Source organism: Juglans regia, chromosome 11, assembly GCF_001411555.2.
Source record: "Juglans regia cultivar Chandler chromosome 11, Walnut 2.0, whole genome shotgun sequence".
NCBI lineage: Eukaryota > Viridiplantae > Streptophyta > Magnoliopsida > Fagales > Juglandaceae > Juglans > Juglans regia.
The window spans coordinates 1,337,817-1,357,400 of NC_049911.1; the positions used below are offsets into that span (position 1 = coordinate 1,337,817).

The 19,584-nt window shown below is 34.3% G+C and overlaps 1 protein-coding gene across 1 annotated transcript; it reads right to left on the bottom strand.

Moving 5' to 3' along the window:
- Positions 1-3,003: 3,003 nt before the first annotated feature.
- On the bottom strand, positions 3,004-5,313 carry LOC109021940 (paramyosin-like). Its single transcript, XM_019004685.2, has one exon. It carries the CDS (start codon positions 5,198-5,200, stop codon positions 3,299-3,301), a length of 1,902 nt encoding a protein of 633 aa, XP_018860230.1. The 5' UTR covers positions 5,201-5,313; the 3' UTR covers positions 3,004-3,298.
- Between the last annotated feature and the right edge of the window lie 14,271 nt (positions 5,314-19,584).

Genomic DNA, 19,584 nt, shown 5'->3' on the forward strand with positions numbered 1-19,584 from the left:
GGATGATTTTATGGTTGTGTTTCCGATTACTGTTTTTGTTATTGGGAGATTACTCTTCAGGGACGGATCCTAATCAAAGTTTTCTGAAATATTCCCTATACATTTCTGGGATAAAATGGCGCATTCCTCATCTTGCATGGAGTGGCATATATATATATATATATGTCAATTCTCGAGCTAATAGATTTTACTACAAACATAAGAATCTCCTCTTGGATTGTGGAACTTGGTTTGCAAATTTCATCACCTCAACCTCGCACGCCAACCCCAAGTTGGCTGATTTGGTTTCTGCTATTTCTGAAGCTTGACTTGTTTGGTAACAAGTCAGATCACACCTAATTGCTAAGATAGTTTTGTTCATGGATTCAAATACTGAAAGGGTACATCCCTTACTGATTATACTAATGAATGATTGGAAGCAAACTAAGCTTGTCTGGTCCATTTTTGGGACTGACCCAGATTGATTTAACATTGTTAATTCCTTTTTCAAAATGAGTAATTAAGAGCTTGAGATGCCCAGATAAATACAAAAGTAGGACTCTGCTCTGCTTGGCTTTGAAGGGAAAATTCAAAATACTACACAAAGTACAAAATAATGGGGGGGTTGGGTTGGGATTTGGATGTTTCCAAGGGACCACGTGAGGACTAACCCTTTTTTAATGTCTTTGGGATTTGCTTTCACAATGATAGAAGAATATTGGTGTATTGGTAACGAACAGCTAAGCTTTTGAAAAAGACATGCCAGCCCTATTTAATGAACTTTTGAATCACCTGGAGGCTCAAGCATGCTTTTAGAGTTGTATATTTTGTTTTGTTTGGGATAAGGTTTTAATTCTCCGTTTATGTTGTCAAGAATAATGCGCTTTACTCTAATGAACTTAGATAAATTCTAAAAACCCGAGTTGTTTCTGCTCATTTGAAACTAAACTCATCTTCAAAACCCGAGTCTCGTTTGTTTTTGCAGATGAGATGAGTAAAGTTAAAATTTGAATAAAATATTATTAAAATATATATTTTTTAATATTATTTTTATTTTAGAATTTAAAAAAATTGAATTGTTTATTTTATATTTTGTATGAAAATTTAAGAAAATTATAATGATTAGATGAGATGAATTAAAAGAAATTGTGAAAACAAACGAGGAAGTCTCATTTATAACTATCCGAATACATTTTTTGAATAATATTAAATGTTTAATAAATATTAGAGGATCCACTTTATATGTCTATTTTTGTTCCACTCTAAGTCCTAAAGTCTGGATAAAAAATTATAGAAGATCCAAATTCCAAGCTTTACAATGCTCCTTTTCATTTATAGCATTCTATTTTCTTTATTTATATCTTGAAACTTTCCAAATTAAAAAAAAAAAAAAAAAAAAAAACTGAAAGAAAAAACATATTGGTGCGATGAAGGTAAGAAGGGAGATTAAGCCATATCTTATGGTAATGAATTTGAGCCTGAAATGCTGAACAGAAATCGGATGGAACATAAATGTGAGGGTGTGAATAGCTGTATTTGGGTGTGAATAGCTGTATTTTTCTAAATGGAAAAAAGAGCACACATTATTTTCTGATTTAATTGCATTTCAACTTTCTTGGTGATGGATCTGTTTGCACAGCTGTCAATAAATGTGCCTGTGGCCTGCCTCTATGCCTTCAATTTTTTCTTGTATTTGAATCTTTGACATAACAGTAGTGCTGGATTCAATCTTAGATATGAAAATTACTGCATTTTCTTTAAAAAATGGTAGGGCCCAATATTGAAAAAATAATTTTTTTTTTAAATCTCATATTTACTCAATTTTTTTTTTTTAAATACATAGAACTCACATACTTTAAGACTGCAAATATAATTTCTCATTTAAAGTTTTTCTAAGATGTAAAGTCCAATTTGGGTTATTATGATCTTATTAAACAAGGAAATCATAAGCACTGATGAAAACGCCAGTTTGAACATCATATTCATCTTCTTCCTTTTTATCAACTTAAAAGGGAGGGGAAATAAGAGAAAAAAAGGCTGTTTAAACATCATATTTATTTTATGGTTGCAGCCTCGATCAAAATACATAATCCTCATAGATTAGATAAGATCAGAAGCACAGAGTAGCACTATTAATCCTCATGTAGTTAACTCAATCTTAGAACCAAGATTAACATTGAACTGACAACAAAAAAAGGCACAGCCACTTTTGTCTCACCTAGCAATATGAATACATATGCAACGGATCTTACAACAGAGGTATTGCTGAAATTCTGTTCAGAAGCTGGCTGATGGCTCTGCTTATGCACCTCTGCTGCAGTAATCTACAGGTTCTACAAATGCTGCCACCTCCTGAATTATCATGCCATCCTAATAAAGCCCTAAACCTCCAAAAGAACATCCAAAAGGCTACCAGAAACTACTTCTAAGCTAACACCAACAGAAGCAGACATGAAACAACCTACCCGACCATGTCTATATCTCAGGTCTCCCAACTTCAATCTAATTGGTAAAAAGTTCAGCTAAATGAAAAAAAAAGAACTCTGTTCAATCCAATCATCCATAGGTAGACAAACCCCAAAACGTATGAGAAATTATAAGTAGTCCAGAATTACGAACACATAATACTCACATCCTATCATACAATGTCACATAATTCAAAATTGATGGTTATGCAAACAATTGTACATGTACTTTGCTATATTGTGACAGCATTATACTTGGGTTATTGTAAATAATATCAGAAGTAGAACACTTTCATCAAGAAGGATATCTAACCAATTTTATCATTGAAGCTTTGAAGAACAATCTGATTCAAAATACATATATTGCACGGCCTTTCAGTAGATCATAAGATAATATATAGCCTCTATCATCCATATGATGGAATATTACACTGGCATGGGACAAAGTCAAAGCATGCATTTGCTACTCCAGTTTTTCTTCTTGATATTTTTCTCAACAGTCAAGGAGCATAAGAGCTGTTAAGAATAATAAACAAACTAACCTCAAAATAAAACAAAATAGCAAGAACAGATGCAAACATGATGATTAAGTAGCGTGTGGACAGATAGAGATTGTTACATGTTACGAAAAAAACAGCTAAACAGACTTACCGAGATAGTATTTCAGTAGTTTTTTTTATAGCTAAAAATAGTTGTAAACATCAAGAGAGAGTGCTTCAGTAGCATTGAGAGAAAATATTATTATCTGAAGTCACCCGCAAAGTAGCAAAACGGAATTAGTTTTCTAGTTAATTGGAACTTGATCAATTGATCCTAGAAGGAAAGGCAACTTGCTCAAATAACAGAAGAGCACCTCAGCGACCTCTAGCAACGTAAGCAACGGACGCTGCAGCAAAAATTGTTGTTGCAGAAGAAACAACAGTCCAGAAACTCTTCTTCTTATTTGCCTCCACCACGGAGTTCTGTAGAAACTCAAGCTGTTTCCTCATTTCCTCCACTGTCTTCTCCTTGTTTCTGAAAGCACTCTTGATGGCATCCAACTCCACCACATATGCCTGAATTTCTTCCTCTATATTCTTCTCATTGATAACTACTTCTTTCTTACCATCCATATGATCTTGAGATTGACACACCCATGCTGCAGTGTTCTTCACCATGCTCAACACCCGCTTTGTATTAATGCCTGCCGATTCCGTTTTAGCCATCGATTCATCAATTCCTCGTTGGGCCTCGACAAGGTTCTTCTGTACCAAATCCTTTTCCTTCACCAAAACTTCCAAATTGTTCTCCATCGCCTTATTTCTCTCCATCAGATTCTCGTTTTCACTCTTCATCCGGCCAAGCTCTTCCACGGCTTCTTGAATCCCCCTTTCCTTCTCTGAAACCAAAGCCTCCATGTTTTTCACTTTCTTGTTCTCCTCATAGAAACCCTTTTGCATCTCGTCCCTCTCAAGCGTAACTCGATCCAAAGCATCCCTATATTGAGTAACTTCAGACATTAATTGTTTTTTCTTCTCTTCTTCATGTCTACAAGACTCTCGCAATGTAGATATAACATTCCTTAGTCTACCATCCTCTTCGTTCAGCTCAACAATCTCACTTTCTCGTTTAAGCTTCAACTCCACAATCTCATCTCTCTCTCGAATCAGTTCCTGAATCCTGTGCTGCCTAGCCTCTGATTCCTTGGTAGTAGCATCCAAGACCCTCTGAACAGAACCCCTTTCTTCTTTCAAATCCTCAATCTTTTGTTCCGTCTTCCTCTTCTCTTCCACCAAGACATTAATCTCCAGAGTCATCTCCTTTTCCTTATCCGTAGCCTCAGCAATTCTCTTTTCAAACTCAAAAACTTTCAAGCGCAAAACTTCCTCATCTGCCCTCAAATTCGTAACAATCTCATTCAATTCCCTCACTTTTTTCTCCAATTCACCAATGTTCAGTTCTTGCACGCTTCTCTCCCTCTCAACTTCACCCTTCTCCCTCAAAGCCCTCTCAATATCACTCCTCAAACTCTCAGTAACCCTTATCGACTCGTCCAAATTTCTTTCAACCGATTCTTTCTCCCTCTTCAAGCTCTTGGCCGCATTTTCCATCTCCAACTTTTCCTTCAATAACCCTTCACTTTCCATTTGCAGTTTTTCAATCTCACCTAAAGTTGTCCTCTCTTTTCTCTCCATCTCCACCACTTTTTCTCTCAACCCATTAGCCTCCTTAGCAACGCAATCAATCTCCTTCTTAAGCAAATCCCTCTCCAAGCACAGCCGACTCAGCCCATTTCTCTCATTTTCGAGATTAGCTATCAGCTCATTGACTTCTTTCTTCAAAAACCCAATCTCAGCCTCTCTTTCACGCTTCATTTCCTCAATCTCTGCCTTCTCTCTCACCAACCCATCAAACCCAGCACCCAATTCACCAATCTGGGTCTCCATAAAAACACAAATCACACTCCTCTCCAACTCCAACGCAAAACTCTCCTCACTGGCCCGAGTCAACTCGGCCTCCAGGACATTCATTTCCTCCCCAGACCTAGCCAACTCGACCTGCAAGGTCTCCTTGGCTTGTTCCAAGGACTCGACTTGTTGTCTGCGCTCAGAAGTCTCCTTGAGAAGCAGAGAGTTGAGGGACTTGAGGCTCTGCAGCTTCTCTGCAAGGTCATGCATTGGTTTGGCTTGGTTATTGTGGCTTTGGCTTCCGTCTTGGGATTGAGGGGCTTCTTCTACGTGGTCTTTAGCTTGGGGAGCAACTTTCTTTTTAGCCATTTTTTGTTTTTTGAGGCTGTGCCTGTTACGAAAGGAGAATGAGATTGGTGATTCAAGGGTTAGGGTTTTGCCAATTCTTTTATGGTGGGGAAGTGAAGAGTGAGATGGCTATATATGTATATTATCATCAAGGGATAAGAGCGGTATGGGGGATACTGTTTCGAGGATTCAAACTTTGGGCCCCAGCTTTTGAGGGTTTGTGGGAATTCCAAGGTGGTATTTTTTGGGAGCTGAAAAGCTATGGTTGGGTACATAGCATTGCATTGCGTTCTTGGGCCATTCTTAAGTCTCGTTTGGGTTGAGAGTGATCTTAATTTATTTTAAATTTATATATAAAATATAATAAATAATTTAATTTTTTTAAATAAAAATAAAAATAATATTAAAAAATAATATTTTATTTAATTTTTAATTTTAATTCATCTCATCTCAACTCAACTCACTAACTTTAATGACTTTTGGTACCAGATAGATGGATTATCGAGAGGCTCTAACCTCTGCATGTAATATTATACGTCATATTTATGTTATAATATAAAATTTTACAGTTTAATATATTATACTAAATTACGTTAGTTTATAAATTTATTTATAATTTATAAACCAAGCATTTCCTATTTTTTATATGATAGATATCAACTTCTAAAGTATAAGTTCTTAAACAAATTAATGCGATTCGTTATTGTGTCAACTTTGTTACATGAGATCTTTCGAGTAGAATTTTTGAACTGATGAAATTATGATGGTTTGGTATGAAAACAAACTAACGTATAAAAACAAACTAAGCTTAAAACTGCACAACGAATTGGAGGGATAAATCTGAAAGGCAAGATAAGATGTTCAAAGACTGCAGAAATGGAAGAAAGAGAGACTCTAACTGTGTCCATCTTATCTGTATGTTTGTTAATCTTGTCTATATGTCTTTCTTATTATATATATGCACGAAAAAATTTATTAATCATCTATTTTATTATTTTATTATTTTATAATGTGATATTAGATAATAGATTTATAAATAAAATATAATAAATAATTATTACTAGATTATAAAATGATGAAAAAATAAATGATAAGTTACATTAATTATATATGCACCGAGTGTTCTGGTTACAAGCACATATATTTGTTTTTGGTTAAAACTCAACTCTGATGGTCTAAGTCCAGGAAATCTCAAAGCCCAAATGTGAGGTTGTCTATGAACAATATGGATCTCTAGCTAGCCTGTAGTCAATACATTTTATTGCTTTTTAGGGAGTAAGAGGTACAAATAAACGAGGGTGCAATGCGAATGGGGAGATGTGAGAGAGTGGATTAACAGAAGAAAAGGACAAAACACAACAATAAAGGGCTAGAAAATTGTTCTCTTTTTTTTTTTTTTTTAAGAGATATGTATCAGCAAATAATACAAAAGAAAAGACAAAATTTAGAACAGTATACAAGAGGGCCGGTCATTAGGACTATTCACCTGGCCTGATATAGAAATTCATATTTCAACCCAACTCGACCCAATTCAGTTGTATTCCGATTACTCGATTATCTGATTCGAAACTGGTTCTGAAATAATCGAGTGTTTCGACTTGACTTGATTACACATGATGAAAGATTCAACTATATGCTTCATTCAGAACCAAACTATATTTTTGTAAAACAACATCAATCATCACCTAGTAATAAAACTATATTTCAATCCACTAAGTTCGGAATGAGCCCATAAACCAATCGGTTCCAAATCATGCCTCAAGCAAAAGCAAAACTTTTAAATCCATTAAAAAAAACCAACCTTCAATAGAACCAAAACTAAAACCCATAAAATCATACTGAAAGACAGACATATAGACCACTTTTTTCAAATCAGCCTTCCTAGCCATCATAGCGGCGGAGAGCAGCTTGGGCATGCGATCGAACTCGGAGGCCTCGATTCTTGGGGGCCAAACTTGGGGGTTCTTGTTGCAGAGGAAGAAGTGGCGTTGGTAGAACTCAACGATTCCAGCGAATTGACTCCTCTGAAAGTTGGGGTAAGAGAAGCGGTACTTGGTGTCATCGATGGAATTGGATAGCAAGTCCTCGTTCTGGAAGCTTCCAGAGGCACTACCGATGTGGGAAGTGGGGTCGGTGAGGAAGTTGTTGAATGGGTCAGAGATTGCGACTGAGGACGACGAAGATGACTAGTTAGTGAATGTCAAAGCCTCATCGGGTTGGGTCAGGTCGAAAAATCAGGCCAGGCACGGAATGTGGTTTAATTGATCAACCCTACTGGCAATGGCTGGAATACAAAACATCAATTTTTTATTTTATTTTATTTTTATTTTATTTTCCTAATTTCTTATTTTTTTTTAAATAAAAAGTGAGATTGTCAAGTTTTCCTTAAAGTACAAAATGAAAATACCCCTTAGACATTGTAGCACCACATATTGGCCCCATTATAATGCCATGGATCCCACATATAAAGTAGTAGTCAGGCTATAAAGGCATGGCATATATACCCATCTAAGCCATCCTATATCCTTTATTTCTCTTTTAAAAATATGTTATCGGAGTGGATGTGGATTTAACTATGAAAGTCCAATAAATATGTTGGTTTTTTTTTTTTTTTTTTTTTTTTAAATTTTTTAATCAAGGATATGCTTCTAAACTTGTTGTTGGATACTACCCATTGCACAATGGCATGCACGCATCGATTGTGAGAACGATGTATTTTTACTGCCTGCTAGCTTTCAAAGTTTTGTAGTAGTATTCTTGTCTCTCTTAGTATAGATTCTGCAATCCACTCAGGGGTTTCTTGGGGTTGCTTTAGAGTTGTTATGACTACATGAGAATCTCCTTCTGTTATGATATTCTTGAGATGCTTTGAACTTGCTTCCTTTACTCCTATGAACGCTTCCATAGCTTTACCTTGGTTCGGGTTACAGCTTCTTGAATGTTCTATTACTATGAATTCAATTGTTCCATTGTGTGCTTTGCAAATTGCAGCTGAGGTGCTTCTAGTGGACCTCACTATTACATGGAATGTAATTGAGTAGTGTTCAGGAGGAGGAGGGGACCATCTGGTACTGTTGATTAGTGCTTTCCATTCCCATGTATTATAGTGTTCTCTATATGATTGAATGAGTTTCAATACAAAATGATCAATGGCTAGACTTTGAGATTCATGGATAATCTGATTTCTATAAAATGAAAGACAATCCATTGCAATGACAACAAACAATTAGAATTTATTAATATCTTGTGCCAAAATGTGAAGGTTGGTTTCAAGTTTCAGGACACACAAAATCCAATTGGTGATATCTTGCCTTCTAATAGAAGAGATATTTAAAGGCCATGGAAATTGCCTCCATAAGATCCTAGAGTAAGGACAACTTAAGAATAGGTGAAAGGCTATTTCTTCTGTTGTTTGACAAATTGGACAAAGCAGTTGATCCTCATTTAGTAAGGATCTTGTTACACATCCCATCCACAACGTTTGTTTTTTTTTTTTTTAAGAAATCTCAAACAAAAAGTTTGGCCAAAATTTAACTAAAATTCATTTTTATAAATTTAGCTAATAGTTTTTTAACAATATCAAATAACAGACTCACTAAATCTATTATTATTTTATTAAAATATTAATTTTGACCTTTTCATTTATTTTAATTCTAATTATAATTTGAATATTTATTCATTATTAAAAAAGTACAAATTAATTTTCTAGCGTTCATATTATTCCTAACGGATATAATTTTCTAACAATCTTATTTTACAACGGTCATATTTTTTCAACTGATATATTTTTTCAACAGTCATATTCTTCCAACGATTATATATTCACAACGGATATATTTTTTTTACAGTACTTTTGCAATGGAGGAATAGAAAGCAGCGAGAAGATAATTGTTTATAGTGAAAATAATATTTAATCAACCCAATGGGCTGGCCAAATTTGGCCAATAAATAAATCTTGGGCTAAATTACTGTTCATTTATTGAGTTCATTATAGTAATTTTTTGTGTAACCTAGCTAAACTTTGGTCAAAACTTGGCTAAGTTGAGTTCACTACTAGTGCTCTTATATTCTAGAATACATGATTTGTAAGCATAGTCCAAAATTAGCCCTAATTATATTAAAAAAAATTATATTTATAAGTAGGTTTGGATCACCCAACCAATAAAGTGTTTACATGACATAATTTGATTTGAAAAATAAATTTTAAGATTTGAAACTAATAAATCAAATTTGATAATTTTAGTGATGTGAATAGTGTACTCTACACACCTACTTAAAAATAGAATAACTCATTATATTTGGCACCAATATATATAGTATCCAAAAATAATCAATATATCTTATCAATCAAGGTAGATGCCACATCAAAATATGTTAAGAAGATGGTAATTAAAAAGATAACAATAGTATTTTTCATCAATTGTATGCCCAAACTATTACTTATTAAATAAGTTGTTTTCTTAAATAATAATAATAATATTGTTATTATTATGTGGTTATCAACAAAAGAACAAAATAAAAGAAAAGGCAATGGGACATCTATATCCATGTTATAAGTTTTCATACAGTATGAAATCAAGGGAAAAAAAAAAACTGTTTTTAAATTCTATCAAATTTATCTTAAAATAAAAACAACTTCATAACTTGATTCATAATTTGAAGTAATATGTCTAACAGGTAATTATCCCAAAAGAAAAAACCTTCATTCAAGAGTTGATAATTACTGTCCAAGTTGATAAAATTATCTAAAGGCATAGGCTAACCAGAAATGATATTTGCAGTTTTAGAGTTTGCAACCTCTGCACATGACTTCTTTTGAAAGAAAAATGATAAATTCGGGTTCCACATGAAAAAAATTATTTTTTTAATGATAAACTTCACTTATTTTTAAAAATAGTGAGCGGCACTTACACACTTTAAGACTGTATTTAACATTACTCTATAATTTTGGTCTCATTCCCCCACCATCTTTTCGCCTCAAGCGAGGGACCTCTAAAATTTGACATCACATTAGTACATAAATAATTAGAACCAGCAAATTAAAAGACTTGGACGACAAACAAAACTTCATATTCACATGCCTTTGATCGAGTATATTCATAAAACTACATCACAAGAACAATACAAGTCCAGCATAAAACAAGATTGGTCGAAACAAAAAATTCCTACAACTAGGGGTGTAAATTTAAACTGGAAAACCAGACCGGACCGGACCGGTTGGTCCGATTTTGAACCGGTCCGGTCCGGAACCGGTTCCTATATTATGAAAACCGGCCGGAACCGGTCCAATTTCGGTTCCGTAGTTTCCGGAACTGGACCGGACCGAACCGGACCTGTTGAAAAAAAAATATATATAAAAATTAATTTTATATATTATACAAAATATTTATATATATAAGTTTTATATATAATATATAATAATATATTAAATTTTTATATATAATTATATATCATATATGAAATAATTTCATATTATAATTTATAAATTATAAAATAAAATGTTAATCTTAAATATGAACATTTGTAATTTGTTTGATCATATGTTATTAATATAATTATATGTAAGATAATGTTATTATAATTTATAAAATAAAAGTTTAATCTTAAAAATAAAAATTTAATTGATTATATGCTTTAAACATAATATATATATATATATTAAATTATTAATAATATTTTATCATAAGAAGTAACATTTTATTATATATTTTTTACATTTTAAAAAAATCGAAAAACCGGATCGGACCGGACCGGAAACCAGTAAAACCGGATGTACCGGTTTAGGAGGATAACCGGAACGTAATCGGTTTTGAAAAATGAAAAACCGGTACATACCGGTTCGGTCCTAGATTTTGTCCAAAATCGGACCGGACCGGACTGGTTACACCCCTAATCTTGTAGGAAGAATATTAATAAGGAATTTCCACAGGAATAGTTTAAGGTGGTCTTGAAATTGTAAACACCACAATTTCTTCCAAGTTAAGTTGTGGTGGAAAAAGTTAGAGTTGGTGGTATGGTTTACCAAAGTCGAATATGCAGATTTGACTGAAAGTTTTCCCGAAGAATGATATAACTATTTTAGACTATTCCTTATATTATGGAATTGAAATTGGGTAGGAGAGATTTTTTCAATTTCATTAGCAGTTTCTTGAGAGAAAAGAGTTTGGAGAATAAGAGTATTTCGTCTTCTAGGTTCCCTAGCACTAGTTCAAAAACTCTCAACTGTGGGTCTTGGATAATGAGTCATGTTGATGGAATTGGAATAAGAGGGGATAGAGTTGATATCCATGGACCTCTCCAAACTTTGGTGTTAATCCCATTATTGATTTGCATACAAAGGCTAGAAACTAAGAAGTCTATTTGTTTTAATAAACCTTTCCAAGATCTGGAACTTGTTTGTTTTGCTGAAATTGTCAACCAAGAGGCATTTTCCATGGTACCATTACTAAGGCGGTTCCATTCTAGTTTGTTCAACAAAGCTCTATTGAAGTGGGAAGTTAGTCTCAGCCTGAGTCGTCCCATGGATTTGGGTTTGCAAATAAAGTTCTATGACTTACTAGTGAAATTATGTGACTTTTGGGAATTGAAACCCCACCAAAACCTCATGAGTGATTTGTCAATTTTCCTTGAAATAGTATTGGGAATCAGAATACTAGACATCATGTATGTTGGAATATAATAGGCTACTGGTCTAATCAAAGTTGTTCTTCCTGCTTGGGATAAAAGTTTGGATTCCATTGCATTTTATCCAAGATTTCATTGAAGTTTCTACAATTGGGTCTTTCAAAACTCAGAGGAAGACCTAGATATTTGATCCTAGGAAGCTTTAAAATTCATGATCTCTTGCCCAGACCATGAAGAGTATTTGTCAAGATAATTGAGAAGTGATTTAGCATTCAGAATAGATGTTGTACTGAAAATGATTAAGTTATCAACAAAAGAGTAGGTGGGTGAGGTAAGGCCCATTTTTGCTAATGTTAATGCCTTTGATATTACCCAATTGTTCCTCCCTAGTAATAAGTCTAGAAAGTACTTCACTCCCCATGCTGAATAAGAAAGGGGAAAGAGGGTCTCATTGTTTTAGGCCTTTGGGTGGGTTGAAAAAATCATAGGGATACCCATTGAAAACGAAACAGTGGATATGCATTCTTTTACTCAATTGATCCATTTTGAATGACATGCTAGACATGTCAGAATTGCTAACAAGAAATTCCACTCTATGTAATCAAAGGTTTTTTCCATATCAATTTTAATAGTCATAAGACCTTTCTTACCACTTTTTTAGGAATAAAAGCAAATTAATGTGGAGAGATGAACTTATTGAGGACAATCTTTATCTTGTTGGCAAGAATGTTTACAATAACTTTGTAACACACATTCGAGAGACTTATTGGCCTGAATTGATGCACATTGTACTGTACTTGGGGATTTAGTTTTTGGGATGAAAACAATGTGTGTATGATTCAGCTCTTTCAGAACGTGCCCATTGATGAAAAAGTTTTTTTTATAGCCCTAATAAAATCTTCCTTGACAATCTCTCAGTAGTATTAGTAGAAAAACCAGTAAAACCGTCAAGGCCAGGTGACTTAGAAGAAGGTGTTTGCTTAATAGTTGATATAATCTATTCTTCAATAGGAATTCTACAAAGGGCCTCATTATTCAAATTTGATATTTTTTCAGTAAATAGGTTATCCAAAGTTTCAGGGAAAACAAATTCGAATTTTTTGTAGATCTTATGAAAATGATCTAAAAACATGCTTTGGATACTTGATGGGTCTTTAACCCATTGGGTAGACTGGTCCTTGAGACAATGAATATCATTTCTTCTTCTTCTTCTTCTTCTTCTTCTTCTTATTGTAGATGCCATATGAAAGAATTTAATATTCAAATTAGTGGTAGTGAGCCAATGTAGTCTGGATTTTTGCCTCCAAAGAATTTCCTCTCTTTTGAGTTGCTCATTAAGACAATTTTTTATGTTGTCTTCAAGGTGAATGGAATTATCAGAATGAGCTTGGGTCTGAACCTGGAGTAATTGATGATTCAACTCCCTTATCATAGGTTGGATATATGGCCAAAATTCTCTTTGTTCCAAACATTTAAGTCTTTCTTAACAACTTTGAGTTTTTGAAAAAGAACATAATTAGGGGATCCTGTTATGATCCTGTCCCTAGCATTTTTTACTACTGCTAAACTAGAAGGATCCCTAGCCTAGAACTCTTCAAATTTGAAAAATCTAGGAGATTTTCTTGAGCCATAAGTATCAAAAAATAGTGAAGCATGATCCAAGGAGTTGTTAGGCAGATGTAGGATTTTTACATCAGGAAATATAAGTGCCCATTTCGTGTTGGCAACTCCTCTATCAAACCTTTCACGAATGTGAGAGTTACAATACCTCTTATTTGACCATGTATACTTTGGGCCCGAGTATCCTAGGTCTGCTAGTACATTTTGGTCCATGAAAAGTCTTAGGCCACTGGGTTGTGAAGGAGAAGTGAAGGGTCTGCCACTTATTTTTTCAAAGTGAGTGATGAAGGATTGATTGAAAATTTGAAATCTCCTAGTCCTAACATGAGTCTAGGAAAAGCCATAGCTATAATATTTAACATATTTCAAAATGATTGCTTTTGGCTATATTGTGCAGGGTAGTATGGTAGAATAAGTTGTCAATTTATATGAACATGATCATAATACATCAAAAAAGTCATCACATTACTAGATATATGCACAGGTTCGACATCCATGCCTGGATGCCACATATACAAAAGGCCCCCTATTTCCTCTAGGGGAACATGCATAAATAAAGAAAAATCTAGTCTATTCACAATACCATTAGTTTTTACATCATGTAAAACTGTTTCTTCTAAGAAAATCATATTAGGTTGGTAAGACATGATTTGAGCCCTTAAGCTATGCATTGCAGAGGACTGGGAAATCCCTATACAATTCCAGCATAACAGTCTCATTTTTGTGTTGATGGCAGGTTAGGCCCTGCCACCTAGGCCGTGTCAACTATAGAAATTGGATCCTAAGAGGTAGTGGCATGTGGTGTGACTCACAACTTCATTTTCTTTTTGGCCATTGATGTTTTCTTTTTGTTCCCTTGACTTTGATAATTGTTGCCAATGTTTGGTCTTCATCACTCTGTACTTCTCCACGGATGGAGTGGTCCGTGCTTTTAAGTTGAGCCTTAGGATCTTGATTGTTTGTACACGCCTGAAGATTTGTAATTCTATTCTTCGGTGGGACATCCTCCTCAAGGTAAACTATTTTCCTCTTCCTAGGGTTAGCTTGATATTGCAGAGATTTTTTAGGTGGGGATCTTGGGGTTTTTGGAACCAAAGGTTGGTTTAGGGGGAGGATTTTGTGGCTTCTTTCGACAGATGAGTCTGAGGTGGGGGGTTGAGTTTATGGGCTTGTTGGGGCTGAGTAATTAAGATAGTGGGCCTATCTTTTGCTTTTGGACCTTCTCTATTGGTGGTATTGTTATCAATACTGGATTTTTCTTTGAGGGCAATGGATGGGATCAATTCAGGGTTGAGCTCGATATTTTTCTCAAAGTGAGACAAGATCTGTTTATACACTGATGGGCCCGTAAAAAATGCACTAAAGTCAATTGGGTCTTACTTCGGGAGACCAAAAGGGACAAGATTGGATGGGTTCAATTTTGAATTTAATTGAGGGATCTCTCGGTATGATGTTTTGGGGTTTATGGGACAAGATTTATTAGGAGAGATGATAAATGGCAGGCTCAATGCTAGGTAGATATCTAATGGGAAGGGATTTGGGCTTCTGGAAATTAATGGGGCTACCAGTTTATTAATGGTCCATTGTTCACCTCCTTTAGCATGCTCTTTTGGAATTTCGATGACAACCTTCTTCTGGCTTCCAGTGAACAAGCTCCATTGCCCTGCGCATAGGATGCCTATAAAAATTTGTACTATGTTGCCCTTATTTTTGGAATTGGAATAACAACTGCCCTTCTGGATGAACATTTTCTTATTTCCTTTATGAACTGAAGGTTTTTTTTTTTATTGTCCTTCCTTTGGTTCTCTGATATGAATTGGAGGTAGTATGACTCTTTGGTATGTTTGTCCTTTATTTGCATGTTGCGGCAAACCGAATGGATCATTCCTTCTAAATAGTAAAACTTTAGCTCTCATCCATGGTCTGTATTGGGAGACTTTGGGTAAGAACATAATATTTTGGAAAATATTGAGTAATGTGTCGTAAAGACCCACATCCATAACAGAATTTGGATAACCTCTCATATTTGATCAAAATTTTTTTTTTCACTTCTCTATTTGGTCGTGCTAAATCAAATCCTTCTGGGAGTGATTTTTCAATATTAATCTCAACCTTCAACCGTATGTACCTCCTTAATGCTACTCCAAAAATGGATGCTTTATCCACTTCAATAAGGTTGCCCAACACCATTCCTAGTTTTTCCTTATTCTGGTTTGTGAGCATTTCCATAGGGAGACCATGGATTTTGATCGAGAAAATAGAGAAATTGAGTGTAACTTTGTGTATTATGAGTCTAGGAGGCCAATGCTTGAGGACCATATGGAACTCTTTAAAATCCCATGGACGGTTAGCTAGCACTCTTTCTGTCTTATTGAGTTGGGAATGTGAACATGAATGTGTTGGTAACATGAACATGAATGTGTTGGTATCAATATCTTCTATCATGAGGCCTAGAATAAAGCTCCAAACATCATTGATGGTTGCATGAAAAGTATTTTTGTTCAAAGGTTTTTAGGATATCAGCTTGCCTACCAGTGTTAAATTGGAGAAATGAGGCGCTGGACCTACCTCTGGTTCAAGTTGAAGATCGTTCCATGACAATGCTTCAGCTTGGCTAATGAGTTTGTCAATATCTGATTAATTGGATGACATGTTGGTGGAGTTTATGGATTGACTTGTTTTTGGGCAATGGTTTATAGAGTAGGGTAGAGTGGCTTTTGGGGAGATGGAAGAGGAAGGATGAAAATGAATACTACTAAGAGGGGAATAACTCACACGAGAGATGGAGATAACTCATTTTAGAGAGAGAGTTGGACTTTTTTGGGAGATTTTTCTTCTATCTTGAATTTGTAGAGAGACCACTCAGGTTTCTCCTTAGGAATTTGTATCGACCTTTCTTCACTCTCACTTCAATTTTCTAACTTATCCCACCAGCCTCAACATTGTATACTCAGGAGAGAGAGAACCTAGTCCTTTTTATAAGTTGAAATTGGAAAATAGTAGTTCAAATTCCAAAAGACACCTAGAGACGGGATGATATGCGTTAAATTTATTGGATTGTTTAAATTTGTAATCAATCAAATCAATCACAGAAAATAATCAATATAGCAATTTGGTAACGAATTGGAAACTCATTTGAAGAATGTCTTCAAAATCTAAAACTACTCCAAGTGTAAGTCACCACCTAAAATCCACTATAGAGATTTGAGTTTGTTACAACCAATTTAGAAGCACTTACAAGACTCTTGAAGTAACTAAATCTGGCTTACAACACCATGAGTATTCCACTCAGTCTTTACACCCAAGTAGCTTCGGACCACCAATAGTTTCACCACGAGCACTAACTCGATCTCTGCACCTATGTAGTTTTGGAATCCCTTTTAGACAAGGAATAAGTCCACACCAATAGACTCAGTAGTGCTCGATCACGAGTACAGTAAGATGAGGGTTTGCTTTTCTTGGAAAAATTAATCTTGGATGCGCAACGGATCTTCAAAGGTTTTCCTCTCAGGAATATAGTGAAATCGATTGCTCTGGCCTTTCTCTACTCCTAGGAAGTCGTGTACATAATTCTATTTACAAGAGTTGAGTAGGACACTTAAAAAATCCAAACCCTAGTCAAAGTCAAACCTCGGGTATTTGCATTCGAGCGAGTCTCGCGCAACATGTCAAGTGACTAGTCGAGTGAGTGGCGCCACTTTCTTATCTTTTTTTCAATTTTCTTCAACAATTCATAATAGGACTTTCACCTAAGAGAATTAAACCTTAATTGAATTAGATTTATTACATGCATGTGCCAACACACTCATTTAGGTTAACAGAAACCAATATTCTTCTCCTTGGTTTTTTTGGACAGATTGATTCGGGACTATTTAAAGGTCACATCCAATAGTATCACTTTTGGAGGTTACGAAACTATATCTGGACAAAAAATACATTCTTTTTAAAATACCATCAATTATTCTTTTCAACAAAGGTTTCGGAGTTGACAGGCCGGCTAATGCATATATGTGTATGTGTAAAGATCGATCATGCATGAGTACGGCGGCCTTTCGGTGCGAATAATAATTCAAAGTTCTTGGCCGACTGGTAAAGATCATCTTAAGTCGAAACTATGAACTGGTCCTTAATTATAAGGACGTTAATTATACCATGATCAGAGACAACATATATATATATATACACACACACAGCATTCAATATCTCAAAAATATTTCATTACAAAAAAATTACTTATTTATTATTAATTATTTTCTATTAAAATGACTATTTCTTATTAAGCACGTCTATTTTCATCACAAATAATATTCATTTTCGTCGCAACTAATTTGTCATATAGAAATGCTAATTTTTCTTGTAGTGTTTGGACTGACGTTGGATGTACATGTAGTTTCAAATTGATTCAGATTCAATGAATTAGGTGACTCAGCCATCGACCATCGTGCATGAATGATAAGTTATTGGATGAAGATGAAGTGTATCATTTTAATATATAGATGATCAATTAATAAGCCCATAAGGTTGTATAAATTATGTGTACGTCTTGGTCATGATCTCTCTCCACACTAAGTAGTGCTCAGACGTACACAACATTAATATAATTAGGGGACATGAATATATGTTGCAATATTGCATGCAGCCGTCCTAAGCCAAGCATTATATATATTGAGTTTGGGATCACATGAGAAACCGACCAATTAAGACTAATTGACTATTACATGATTTACATATTACATATATATATATATATATATAATAGCTAGAATGTGAACAATATGCATGCATTACTATGTATATTAGAGATCATCAGCTTGCGAAGGCATGATTTAATTCATGGTAAATATATAATTCGTTTTAATTACAATTGTTTTTCATGTAAATCCAACCGAGGATATTATATTATATATATAAGCTGGTATTATATCATATATCATGATCATGTGCTAGCTTAAATGTATTAGTTAGTTCTTAATCTGTAAAATTAAGTTAAGAGTAGCATGATAACATGCATTAATCCCATTCTATATATATTAATTACTAGGCAGTAGCTTTGTCTTCGATGGTCACATAATATCGGATCTTTGTGTGATATATGTACATACATATATATATATATGTATGTATGTATGCATGCATGCATGTAGGACATTTTTCCTCTGGAACAATTGACAGGTAATTTTGTGGAAAGTATAGCTAGGTACAGCAGTGGGGTTGAATGACAGATTTGACACTACCACTTACATATTTATATATGAAATGGAAAGAAGAATATATAACAGAGTTGTACTCATGCATGCATCCAGTTCTCCTACATATATATAATTAAGATACATGCATGCACCAGCTGATCTTGTTAAAAACTATATATGCTATATATACAGTATATATACAGTAGTTTGATATGATTTGAGTTAAAATATATATGCGATACATCTATTAATGTTGGAGGATCGAATCTGCAGAGCTGGAAACTTTGAGCACACATGAATCTGCCCTGGACTTCTCAGGTTGTTGTCATTATCGATTCATTTCTTTTTCTCTTCTCAATATAATATTTTCCATGTCTTCGAGGACTTTTGTTTTTGTTTTTTGTTTTTTTTTGTTTTTGAAATTTTTATACAAATTGGCATCCAATATCGATCTTTTAAGATAATTCCTTAATTGAAAGCTTTCGCTGTGTAGTTAGTGACTTAATTATAACTTAGTAGGGTTTTGGAAATTCATGCTTGGGAAATCAAACGAAATGGACCTATACATGCAGATTTCATTTGAATACAGAAGATAAAATTAATTAATGTTATCGGAGTGATCGATGTCTCTACGATATCGAATATCGCTTGTCATGACCGTTTGATGATGCAAATTAAACAGGTCTACAGGATGCGATCATGTTGAATATTATAAAAATTTGAGGTAGTCTTTTCTATACCAAACTCAATGTTTATAATAGCTTGAACTGCAAATCCAAACTATATATATATATATATATATAAGTTCATGATGACAACCCGATCGATCGAATGGGTTTTAATTGGTTGCTCATATATGTTACCTATAATTAAACTAAAAGCTGCTAGCAAAAGTACTAGTACTACTAGCTCAACATATTATATATATATATATATAGAACATTAATATATATTAATTGCACATGAATTTCT

Bases quoted from the DNA above. Each gene is read 5' to 3' on its own strand.
- LOC109021940 (XM_019004685.2), bottom strand. From the start codon at position 5,200: ATGGCTAAAAAGAAAGTTGCTCCCCAAGCTAAAGACCACGTAGAAGAA.